Raw genomic sequence first — 13182 nt, 5'->3', positions numbered from 1 at the left:
TGCTCCCCGGCAGCTAGGCCTTTCTCATTTGCAATTCTCCTCTGTCTCTGGGCAGGCAAGCCCCACCCCTCAGTGAGTGTTACCAATAGGCCCCTCCCTCCCTACCTTACTGCATATGTACAGTTGCCTGGTGGGCAGTGGGCACTTAGTCCCCACTCCCCAATCTCCTGTCGTGAAAATGACCACCAGTTGTCCCCTAAAAACATGCTTATTGTGTGGTTAGAATTTACCGCTCTGATCAGAGACCCATTGTGGGTCACTTTGTTAGTCAGATCTCCTCAAGTGTCACCTCCTTGTAGAAGCCTTCCTCAACTACCCTTTCTAAGATAGCATCTACCTGTCACTATCTCCTGATACTGCTTACTTTTTCCATCAGAACTGAAATATTATATTTTTTAACTTTTGGTTTGGAAATATTTGTAGATTCACAGGAAGTTGCAAAGCTAGTACAGAGACATCCCTGTGTACCATTTACCCTGTTTCTCCCAGTGGTTATATCTTACATAACTACAGTGCCATATCCAAACCAGGACATGTACCTCAAAATAATGTGTGCGTATGGTTCAGTGTCAGTCTGTCACGTGTGTGTTTGTGTATCCACCAACACAGTCAAGATACTGGACAGTTCTATCACTAAAAGGACCCCTCACCCACCTCCTCCTCACCCCCAATCCCTGTCAACTGCTAATCTGTTCTCCATTTCTGTAATTTCATCATTTCAAGAATATTATATAAATGGAATAGTATAGTATGTAACCTTTTTGGGATTGGCTTTTTTCACTCAGCATAATGCCCTTGATATTCATCCAAGTTGTTGCGTTTATCAATAGATTGTTCCCTTTTATTGCTGAGTGGTATTCCATGATATTCTATGGTGTGGATGTACCAGCGTTCCTTTAGTCATCCACCCATTGAAGGACATCTGGGTTGTTTCCAGGTTTGGGCTATTACAAATAAATGTTCATGTACAGATTTTTTGTGAGCATCTGTTTTCATTTCTCTAGAACAAATGCCCAAAAGTACAATTGTTTGGTCATATATTAAATGTATGTTTAGTTTATTAAGAAACTGCCAGACTATTTTCCAGAGTGGCTGTACCATTTTACCTTCCCATGAAATATTATATTTATATGTATTTATTGTCTATCTCCTTCATTAGAATGTCAGCTCCATGAGGGTAGGGACTGTGTTTTGTTTGCTGATGTATCTCCAGCACCTGGAACAGCACCTGGCTCGATAAATAGTTTGTTGAAGGAATGAAGGAAATCCAACTTCCAGCCATCATAGCAACCTAAACTGAACTAAACTCGTGTCCAAACTTACAAGCAGAATGAAGAGCCTAATACTTCCCCCATCTCTGTCCCAACTCTCATTCCAGTGCCCCTAACACCCCTTTGCCCCCCAGTTCTGATGCCTCCACATGTCCCATCGCATGGCCTCTCTGCTATGGCCAGTCTGCTTTCCTTCTCCTCCTTGTACACTTCCTAGTTCTTACTGCCCTGCAGACTTCTGTCCTTGTAGTAGTCCACATATCTTCTAATACGTGTCTGTTTCCTTTAAGACCTGGCTTGAGACTCATGTCTTCCAAACAACTTTGCCTGACTCACCTCAATGAGAGTTTCTAATTCATTCATTCATCCATCCAACATTTTTTGAATACCTACTATTCTAGGCACTCTTCCAGGTTGGGAATATAGCAGTGCACAGGACTGACATGGTTCCTACCCTCACAGAGCTTACATTCTAGTTCTTGGCCTTGTGTTCTCTAAACCCTTGGAGCATAGAAGTGGGTGAGCACATACACCACACAGGGGTAATAGTCAAAACAATTAATAACCTGTACAGTAGGTGCTATCCGATCAGAATGTAAGCCAGCCATAGGCACTGGAGCAGAGTCTTGGAGGCCTCCTAACTGTGCCAAGTATTAACCATTTAGTTGATCATTTGTGAAGAGGTCCTAGAGGAGAGGTCAGGTGACACCCAGGAAGCTTAGGGCAGTGGCTACTTACCAATCAGTGTGAAAGAATTCCTCAGTATTTTACAACAGGTATGGCCGTACCAGTGCATCCCCACTGAATGTCAGCCTTGCATACATGTGCAGTTGATCCTCATTATTCACAGATTTCATATTTGCAAATTCGCCTACTCCCTAAAATTTATTTGTAACCCCAAAAATCAATACTCACAGTGCTTTCCTGGTAATTTGCAGACATAAGCAGCACGTGAAAAATTTGAGTCTCCCAAAGCACATGTTCTCAGCTGAGGTCAACAAGGCGACGCTCTGTCTTCTTGTTTCAGCTGTCATACAGAGGTGTCCAGAAGATGGAGATGGTAGGGGACAGTGCAATGGAGTACGAGAAGCTCTGGCTCTGGGGACAGTTGGATGGGATTTGAATCCCAGCTCTGGCACCTGTTAGTGGAGTGGCCTCACACAAGTCACTTAACACTTCAGAACCTCATTTTCTCCTAGTGAAATAAACAAAGTAGAATCTACCAGGATGAGTTGTTTTGAGAATTTAAGGTTATAATCTATGTGAGATACATACACACACACACACATTTCCCTTAAGAACAACTGTTCAGTATTCATTAGTTCAGTGTTCGAGGTGACTTTATAGACCATAACTACCATGAATAACAAAAATCAACTGAGAATCTTCTCTCTTAAGCTATAGTGAAAGCTTCTTGAAGATCCCCAGCATATGTTCAGTGTTATAGCCCCTGCATCACAGAACATAGTACTGCATCCACGGCAGGCGCTTGGCATCTCATGGGTGCATGGAGACTGCTGCTCCTTAGCAAACTCTTGTCATGTTCAAGCTTGATTACCACTTCTTCCAGAGACAATTTCCCAATAGGTCCAGGATGTGGCCCAAGAATCTGTATTTTTAATAAGAGCCACAAGTAATTCTGATGCTCAGTAGAATTTGGGAAACATCAGATCAGACAATCTCTAAGGCTCCTGCCAGCTCCTACGTTCCGTGGCTGATAATACAGTGGTTCTCAACTCTGGTTATACATTAGAACCAGCTGAGAAGCTCTTAAAAATATTTATAGTCAAGCTCTAGCCCTGATCAATTGAAATGGAAACTCTGGGGATGGAGCCCAGGTATTGGTCTTTTGAAAAGGCTCCGAAATGATTCTGATATGTAGCCAAAGTACCTATCAAGAACTACTGGTCTAATATGTAGTCTCTTTCAGATGACATTTTCCTTTTAACAGAGTGATTCTTACTATGGAAGATCATTGGGGGGTATCTTGGGCAGTCACAGGGTCCTTTCCCAGGGCCCCTCAAACCACATTGCATAGATAGCCACTTATTAAGCCTATATGTATTTAAGGGTGTTCCTTAATCTTTGAGTGACCAGCTATTCCCCATGACTGACTGAATATGTATTAATTTGGGTACCCTTAGACCTGTGCACACAGTGTGTCCTCAACAAATATTTTAAAGTAAATAAAGTACTGGGTTGTGACCCAGAATGGCCCTGGTAAAGCAAGCAGACAGTCCCTTCAAATGAAATCTTAGTTTGCTGGTTCTGAAAACTTAGCCTGTAACCTAAGACCCTGTATCTCCTCTGCTTGGAGCCACTTGGTCAGAAAAAAAGCCAACATAATGGGAACCACTGCAAAAGAAGTGTTTTTCCACAGAGTTTCTTGAGGTATAGTGCTTGGCAGATGGTAGGTACTTAAAGCATATATGCTGAACTGATTTACTAATTTGTTATTAACTTTAGCAATCAATTAATATATTTTATTCTCTGCCTACTCTGTGCTTGGTTCTAAGGGGAGACATGGTAATATAAAATGTCATCTCTTCTTTTACAGCCTGGTTGGGAAGATGAGCTATGACAGTGTGGATTAACAAGGAGTCCTATAGGAAATCCAGGGAGGGGAATGAATGGAGGAGTTGGGGAAGGATTCAGGACCAAGGTAGAATTTGAGCTGGGCTTTAGAGATGCCATTTAGCTGAGCGAAAGGGACCCTGGGGCACCTGAAGTGTGGGGATGGCAAAGAGACAGCATGAGGTGGGCACAGAAGAGAAGAAGCCCAGTGTATCCAGGGACCTGTGGGCAGAACCACCCAAATAGGTGATAGATGGAGAATGAGAGTCATATGTGGCTTACGGCTGGAAGCGGGGGAGCTTGGAAGCTGGGGAGATGACATGTTCACCTCTAAGCAGTCCCGAGTGAAGGAAGGAAGGCCCCCTGCATCCCTTATCAGTGGGCCCATGAAACCAGGATGCCCCTCCATTGTCCCAGGCTCCCACAGTGGTTGCTATGGGAATTGCTTATGAGTAGGCTCAGGTGTCAGAGACAATGAGCCAACAGAAAGGAGAATCAGGAGGCTGTCAAAGCTTCAGGAACCTGAGCTCTATCCTCTTAAAATCCTTTCACACTTATCGAGGTGGGGCCCCATTGTGCACTAAAATGTTGGGCCATTTACCCGACTTTGGCCAAGATATGAGTGAACACAACCCTGAAATCTGTACTAATAGAGCCACCAAATTAAAAAATGGTCAAAGAATCACCAGCTGCTGAATTCAGTCCTGAGGGAGAGGCAGGCTCTCTCCTGTATTGCTTATTCCACTGAGCTGCTGGCTTCATATGTGCTTCAAGGGGCTTGCAGTGGCCCTGGAGGTACTTAGAAATTGTAGTCCAGTGTTTCAAGCCAAAATTCATTTTAGCCAGAAAGGGTGCCTGTTGCAAAACGAGACTTCCAGCTGCTTGGAGGAAAAATGGGTCAGTGAAATGCTCAGATGTCCCAGCTTTAAGGTACTCAATTAATCTATGCTTAATGGGTTAGGACATTTTCAACACTATAAATTCCTGGGCCCTACCCTCTCAGAGACTATGACTTTGTAAGTCTGCTGTGAGCTTAGAAATCTGTGTTTTAACAAGCACTCCCCAGTGATTCTTATGAGGAGAGTTTTAGAAACAGTGGGTAAGTTGATGAGTTAGTGCAGGGGTTGGCAAGCATTTTCTGTAAAGGGGCATATTGTAAATAATGTAAGCTTTGTAGGCCATACGTGACAGCACAAAAGCAGCCATAGGCAATACATAAATGAAGATCATGGCTTTGTTCCAATAAAGCTTTATTTAAAAAAACACATGGTGGGCAGGATTTGGCCCATGCAGACCCATAGTCTGCTGGCCCCTGAATTGTGTTCATTACTCCTCCCTGGTACCACATTTGCATTTTGACCAGGGCCTTCCCAGTTCTCAATATTTTAATTCAAATGAATGACCCTAGTATTAAGAACTCAAGGCCCCATAGCTGAGCATTGAAGATGCTTTGGGACAGGGCGACCTTTGAGAGCCCCTCATATCACACTGTAAGGCAGGTGTCACCTGTGTCGAAGCATAAGGCACAACATGACTCTGTGACATATAGCAGAGACCAACTGGCAATGTGTGAGTCACTATCAGTGATCAAGGCTGAAGACCAAGAATAGGATAGAGTCTTAGAGACCTACAGGACAAGGGTCAATGAGGAATGAGGCACAAACAGGCAGAAAATAGCTCTACAACAGATACTGGAAATGATTATAATCCCTGAAAATAGTGGCAATTCCACTTGCTCCTTCATGATTTTGCTCCTATAAATATGTGAATCTTTTATCTGTAGTGGTATCTCTAGGACAGGATCTAATCTTGGACTTTTGGTAGGGATAGAAAGGAGGCTGTTCCCTTCCCATAGGTGAATACATGAAAGAATACCAGTTGGGGTTCTTCATATATTTGAATCCATTCAGTAGGACCAAGGTAGAACCAGAACCAGTGGATGAAAGATCAGGAATGGACTTCTAGCTTCAGCCTGCTATAGTGAACAATCCCTAATCCAAGACTCAGGAAATCTGGGTTCTAGTTTCGGCTCCACTACCAAATTATTTTGATACTTTGAGTAAACCATATCCTCTTCCTGGGCCTCTGTTTCATGTGTAAAAATGAAGGGTGGACTACATGGCCCATTCAGGTTTCTAGAAAGGCCTCGTTCCACACTATGCATGGGGCATCCAATGACAGATGATCACAGAGAATGGAAAAGGTGACTGTCAGGTGGAACAAAGATTTCACCTGCCTCATGCCTGTGGCACCTCGGGTGAAAATTTGGACTGCAGTGGAGACGGAGTCAAGCAGAGCTGCCTGAACATACCTATAGATCTTTCTATCTGCCCCTTCCCTTTGCTCCTGCCGCAGGCTGCAGCACCCACCCAGGATTTAAGCACCAAGCTGTGCAACACACAAAGGCATTTCTCAACTCCCATGAACAATCAATACTGTAATCACTTTCTGCAATGATCTCCAGCCCTGGATTTCACTGTGCTATATTGTCTGCTGCCAACAAATTGTCCCTATGGCTCAGGATGAGAAGTCTAAGGTTTCTTTAACTCAGTGGTTCCCAACCTTAGCTGCATTTTGAAATCATCTGAAGTTTAAAAAATACTGAGACCTGGGCCCCATCCCCAGGAATTTGACGTAATTGATCTGACGTGGGGCCTGGGCATCGGGGTTTTTAAAAGCTCCTCCAGTATTTCTGTGGTGCACCCAGGACCGACACCCACTGCCTGAGGTTCTGCTGGACTCGGGTTGAACAGGTGGCTTTTTGCAATCTGCCATCTGTGGGGAATGAGATTGCTGGCTCTAGAAGAGAACACAGCTGGGACCAGGGCCCAGGACCTGATGAGGACGTTTGTTTCTGGTGTGTCTTTATCTTAGGGCCCTGCCCTCCTGTGGCTGATTGGGTGAATGAATCTTAACCACAGAATTAATGGCAGAAAATAGCGTAATGTGTTGCCTTCCCAGCTGGGAGGGACATTCAGGGCCTTAACACAAAGGAATTCTTGATTGTAGAACTCGCAGGCTCCACAGCAAGGCTAGTAAGGGAGGTGGTTTGAAGGAATCCCCAACCCGATTTCCCCCCTAGTCTTCCTCATCTCAGTAAATGGCAACTTCAATCTTCCAGTTGACTCCTCTCTTTTTCTCACTTCCCACATCCAATCCATCAACATATCATCTTGGTTCTATCTTCAGAATTTGTCCAGAATTCACTCACTTTTCATCATCTCCATTATTACCATCCTAGCCCAAGCCTCCATCATATTTTATCTGTATTATTGCTCCTAATTGGTCCCGCTACTATAGACTCCTAACTGGTCCCCCAACTTTGGCCATCACCCTCCTAAACTGTCTTCCACACAGCAGCCAGAGGTGTCCTTTTAAAAATGCAAGTCAGACCCGTCTGCTCAAAACCCTCCAGTAGAGTAAAATCTAGAATACTTGCTATGGCTTACAAGGTCCTATGTGACCCAGCCCCCGGCTGCCTCTCTGAGCACAACCCCTCCAAATCCTCTCTCAGGCCTTCTGCTCTGGCCACACTGGGCTTCCTTGCTGTTCCTCATGCACCCCAATCCTACTCCCACCCCACAGCCTTTATTGTTTTTTTCTGCCTGGAAGGCTCTTTCTTCAGCTATCCTCATGGCTGGCTCTCCAGCACCTCCTTCAGGTCTCTGCTTAAATGTCACCTCTCAGAGAGGTCTTCCCTGACCTTCCTGTCTGAAAATAACACCCCCATCACTCCAATCCTCACTCGCTCATTCTCTGGTATGGTCCCTTACCCTGCTCAATTTGTCCTCATAAGTCCTTATTTGCTGCCTAAAAGAGATTTGTTTATTATCTGTCTGTCCCTGCTAAAATGGACTCTCCTTGAGGTGAGGGAGTTTTGTCTGTCTTGTTCACTGCTGAATCCCTCATCACGTAGAACAGTGTCTGGCACATAGTAGGCCCTCCCTAAATTTGTCACATGAATGAATAAGTGCCCCCAAAGACATGACGGTGCCCCTCACCAGGACTCCTGCATTTCCTCGAATCCAAGGAGCACCCAGGAAAGACTTAGTTTCCAGTGTCTGCTAACCATTCGTCCTGCTGAATTTGTGGGAGAGTTTTCAAGAACTAGAGAGCCTAGCTGATTCTTGGGGCATTTCTTATACAATTGGATGAACAAAGTGGTGGAGAGCTCAGACCTAGAATGTCAGGACACCTGGGTAAAATCCCCAATGCCTCTATTCCAAAATAGTGTAGAAATTGTGGATAAATCATTTTGGAGTGCTAGGCTTCCTCTCTCCCACATCTAAAATAATATATTCTATGAGCCTCCTTCCTAGGGGTAGGGCATATCTGTGAGATGAATAAGATAATTTCTGTAAATCCTTTGAGATGCTTATATTCAATGTAATAAAAACCACCATTTAGGTATATCTCACATTAAGAAAACCAAATATATTCAGTGTATGCTATTACTAAAGAATTTTTGCAAACTCCCCTAGGCCTAGAACATTAATAATGGGATTCAATTTACCCAAATTCGATTCATGCTCTGCTCTTTCAGAACACACCAATCATACAAGGAAGCATTTAGCACATTGCCTTGCACCTAGTAGGGAATCGATACTTATTTATTGACTTATTGATCAGTAAGGCCAAGTGTACCTGCAGTGAGACATCTTAACTCGAACGTGGCAAAGGTCAGGTTTTTCCCAGGAATGGAGAACTCACCAGCCCTCTCTTCTTTTTTCCAGTCCCCCAAATCTGCCTTCATCAGTGCTGCGAAGAAGGCCAAGCTGAGATCCAATCCTGTGAAGGTCCGATTTTCTGAGCAGGTGGCAGTTGGAGAAACAGATGCAGTAAGTGCAACTTCAGTTCCCTCTGCTTGGCCCTTGGCCAGAATTGGCCTGGCGGTCAAAGTCTCACTCTGGAGCAGTTGCTCATCTGCTGCTCCTCAGAGTGAACAGCATTACAAAGGGGTTGGAGGGGGGACCTCAGGACTCTGAGTGGGTAGTGAGGGGTGTGTGGCATCCAGAGAGGCCGTGGGCTCTGTGGGGAGGAGGAATACAGGGTGACAGGATCCTCATGGTGCTTAGAGAAATTTCCATCTCTAGCACAGTACCTTATACTCAGAACAAGTGCTCCATGGACATCTTTCGGCTACTTGATAGAAGCAGGAAGGAAGTAGTGGTTTTCTGAAGATCCGGAGAAAGAGTGGCTGGTGAAGTTGAGCTCTCTTCACGTTGAAGTGATCCTGTAACTCCTTGTCTTGACTGAAGAAGACTGTGCAGTGAAGGGTGAAGCAGCCTGGGGAAAATGATACAGACTTGCATTAAGTCGCAAAGCTTTTATTAGGCACTTGCTGTGTTCCCAGCACCACAAGGGATGCAAAATAAATACCTGTTCCCTACCACCGGATACCTCACAGTGATGTTGGGGGGACAAGTGGTTCAGATTGAGACAGTATAGAATCCGTCACTGGGTGATATGGTTTTGAGGAGCAGGTGATGCTTGGCAGCCCATGCCATATAGCTGCCAATCTGGGGGGTCATGGCCAGCCCACTGTCTTTCTCACTGCTTTGTGGGGTTTACATGAGCTGAGCTGTCTGCTCCAGATAAGCAGATGAGAAGATGTGGGTGGAGAGCAGAAAGATGTATATTAAGCAGTCATGGATTATGGCCCAGAGTCCCCCAGGAATCTGCAGAAGTTGATGATATCCCGTGGAGGTGAGGGTGGGGTGGGGATAGCCGAGCTAACAGGCATTTCTGTGCTTTTGCAGGCTGTCGCAGGCTGGGCTCTCCAGAGGCACAGCTGCAGTTGAGAGAAGCTAGCTGGCCAAGCCTGAGTGGGGAAATCAGCGAGGTGCCAGGCTCTTCCCTAGTTCTCTGAGGCAGTGCCATTCAGAAGAAGGGATAGAGGACACAGGTGTCTTCCATCTCCATTTCCCTGACTCTTATCCCCAAGCTCAGCCCAAGCCCTCCTCCTTCCCTGGTCAAGGAAGGCAGCAAAACCCAAGGGACTAAGGGTCCTCACTGGGTAAGCCATGTGAGTAATTGGTGATTGGATTCCATGTCAGTCCTAGCAGAAGAGGTTGAAGAGAAGCTGGGAGTGATGACAGAGAGAAAAGGGAGCAGTATGGAGTCCCTGCAGATCAGGGTGAAGCAGACCCTGAGGTCCAAGTCACTAAGGGGACATTTGTGTTCTGAGCCCTTGAAACCCAGAGGAACTGTGACTTGAATTTGGAACGTACAGACAGGTGCAACCTTTCTCAGCATTACAGAGTATAGTAGTCTACCCTTATCTATGGGGGATATGTTCCAAGACCCCCAGTGGATGCCTGAAGCCACAGATAGTACCAAACCTTATATATACTATGTTTTTTCCTACACATACATATCTATGATAAAGTTTAATTTATAAATTAGGCACAGTGAGAAATTAACAACAATAACTAATAATAAAATAGAACAATTATAACAATATACTATAATAAAAGTTACCATAGATCTTAGCAACCTCGGCATATGATTTTTTTCTTTCCTTATTAAGTCTAGAACTTCTACCTTTTCACTTAAAAGAAACACTTATGGCTTCTCTTTGGCACATCCAGATTGCCAGCATCACTACTCTTGTGCTTTGGGGCCATTATTAAGTAAAATAAGGGTTACTGGAACACAAGCACTGCGATACCATGACAGTCGATCTGATAACTGAGATGGCTCCTAAGTGACTAACAGGCAGGTAGCGTGTACAGCATGGATACGCTGGACAAAGGGATGATTCATGTCTTGGGTGGGGCAGCGAGAGATTTCATCAAGCTACTCAGAACAGTGCACAACTTGAAACTTACAAATTGTTTATTTCTGGAATTTTCCATTTAATATTTTCAGACCACAGTTAACTACGGCTAACTGAAACTGCAGAAAGTGAAACTGTGGATAAGGGGGGACTACTGTAATCAACCAAAGCCAAGCCAGCCAGTGAAGAACTCTCTCCCGTCCGCTCTCCTCCCTATTTCCCCCTCCTTTTTTCTCCCCTCTTTTTCTCTCACTTCCACTCTCCCTTCCCTCACTTCCACTCTCCCTTCCCTACTCTCCCCTGCCTCCACCACAACTCGCCTGGCTATACTTCACAACTAGCCACAGGCAGAATTAAGCCCCTGCTCAAGACCAATCTGCATACAAATCCCCCAGAGTAGCTAGGACCCACCCAGGGTTACTTTTGTTGCTCCTGGAGAGGCCACCAGGTGTGGTGTGAGGCTCTGGTCTGGGGGAGAGACTGGCATCAATCTTCCCACCCTAGCTGTGCTCAGGAAATTACCTGATAACAAAACAGCATCCCACCTCACCACCGCCACCAGTATGGACCGTAGCAGCCTCACCATTGGTCGGGACCAGGGGAGTCCAGGCCCAGGTGACTTCAGGCTGTCTTATCATCCCTTTCCCTTTGTATTCCAGGGCTTTATTAAGCAGCCAGAGCAAAAATAAATCCTGTGGGCATTCCTTGCCAACTCTATTTTTAAACAAAATCAATTAAGTAATTATCTGAGTCCAACCCAGTGTGCTAAATAAAACTTGCCACTGCTGAGCGTCACCAGCCTGGGGATCCGGGGGCCTCTGGGCTTGGCAGGAGCGAGGCATCTTGGGATTAGGAAGAGAACCAGGGAGTCACACTTTTCCAACTTTTTATCCCATCACTTCCCACCATGGCTTGAGTCCTGGCTCCCTACTCCTGCTAACCACAACTCGACCCAGGAGGACTTGCTTGTTCCTATTTTCATACTTTGTCCATGATCGTCCCTAGATCTAGACTGTTGTCTTCTGGCCTCTCTAATAGTCTACACTCACCATCTCCTTCAAAATCAAAATCCAATTCACCTCATCTAGAAAACTTTAACTATCTTATATTTGTTGGTTTGTTTTGGTTTTATAATTGTTCTCTAGTAGATTTGTGCATGTGTGCCAGGTCACCATGACAAGAGTGTAAGACTAGACCTGGGTCCTCTGTTTCTGCTGTAGCCCTCATGGGGCTTAGCCCAGTGCTGGGCATAGAGTAGAGGCTCTATGAATGTCCACCGAATTAAGGAATCTGGCCATCTTATGCAGCTTTTTGGTTGCTATAGAACTGATGATGTTGGCCCAGGGAAATGGTTGGATTCTCCTGATGAGTCTAATCATTCAAGTAAGCACATATTAAGCACCTACTGCTCATATATTAAGCACCCATTTATTGAGCATCAACTGTGTGCCAGGAACTCTGCTTAATGTCGGGACTACAACGATTAAATAGGACATGGTCATTGTTCTCTGAGTTCACCATTTGATTGTGAAAGACAGACATCTTCTTTTTTTTTTTTTTTTTTTAAAGATTTTGTTTATTTTATTTTTCCCCCCAAAGCCCCAGTGGATAGTTGTGTGTCGTAGCTGCACATCCTTATAGTTGCTGTATGTGGGACTCGGCCTCAGGATGAACGGAGAAGTGGTGCCTCGATGCGCACCCGGGATCCGAACCCGGGCCACTAGCATCGCAGCGCGCGCACTTAACCACCAAGCCACAGGGCCGGCCCCAGACATCTTCAAAAATATGATAAGAGCACTGAGAGGGGTGTCTATAAGTTGCTGTAAGAAGACATGGGAACACCAGGGCCAAGTACCTGACGATATTGAACCGGTCTTTACAGAATTCATATTTAAGCTGCGTTTTGAAAGATGGGTAAGAGTTTGCCAAGGGGAGAAAGAGGAAGGCAGAAGGAACCATCTTTATGTCACAGATATTTTTTGAGAATTTAACATGCACCACTCTATAAGTAAAGAAATGCCTGGGCCCGGAAAACTCTTGCTAAGGAGTTATCAGGTGTTCAAAAATGGGCTCTGCCGATGGTTCTCAGTCAGGGTCAGCACTGCCTACTCTCAGAGAGCTTTGGGAAGTGTCTGAGGGTGTTTTTGGTCATCCCAACAACTTGGCGTGCTGTTGGCAGTTAGTGTCTTAGGGTCACAGATGCTAAGGGTCCTGCAGGGAGTGGGACAGTCCCTGAATGACAAATTGTCAGAGGTATAGAGGCATGAAAGAGCAGAGTGGGTACCTGGAATGGCAAGACATGACTCTGGAGAAGTAGGCAGGGGCCAGGTCAGAAAGGACCTAGGATGCCATGAGGGAGGGAGAATGGCAGAGCAAAGGCATGGATGTGGAAGTGATCTTGATGTGTGAAGGGCCTGGTGGAAAGGGCGGTGTCAGAAGATAAGAGCAGGTGAGTGAGGTGGGCTCCTGAGGAGGCCATCCATCAGCCCTTCAGTGTGTGGTGGTCTCTCTGGGCCAAGCACCGCCCTAAGCTGTGAAGCTTTGAGCCACAGTAGAATG

The 13182-nt window shown here is 45.4% G+C and overlaps 1 protein-coding gene across 20 annotated transcripts in view; it reads left to right on the top strand.

Moving 5' to 3' along the window:
- Positions 1-13182, top strand: part of FRMPD3 (FERM and PDZ domain containing 3) — a 128181-nt gene that overhangs the window by 74571 nt on the left and 40428 nt on the right. For all 20 annotated transcript variants that reach the window (XM_087426983.1, XM_087426994.1, XM_087426990.1 and 17 more), the window contains one exon: positions 8579-8683. In XM_087426983.1, coding sequence (XP_087283109.1) covers positions 8579-8683 — 105 coding nt within the window. The remainder of the gene's footprint in view (positions 1-8578; positions 8684-13182) is intronic.

Source organism: Ceratotherium simum, chromosome X (genome assembly GCF_057802395.1).
Source record: "Ceratotherium simum simum isolate JZ-2026a chromosome X, ASM5780239v1, whole genome shotgun sequence".
NCBI classification, from domain to species: domain Eukaryota; kingdom Metazoa; phylum Chordata; class Mammalia; order Perissodactyla; family Rhinocerotidae; genus Ceratotherium; species Ceratotherium simum.
This window is presented reverse-complemented; position numbering and strand designations above follow the sequence as displayed.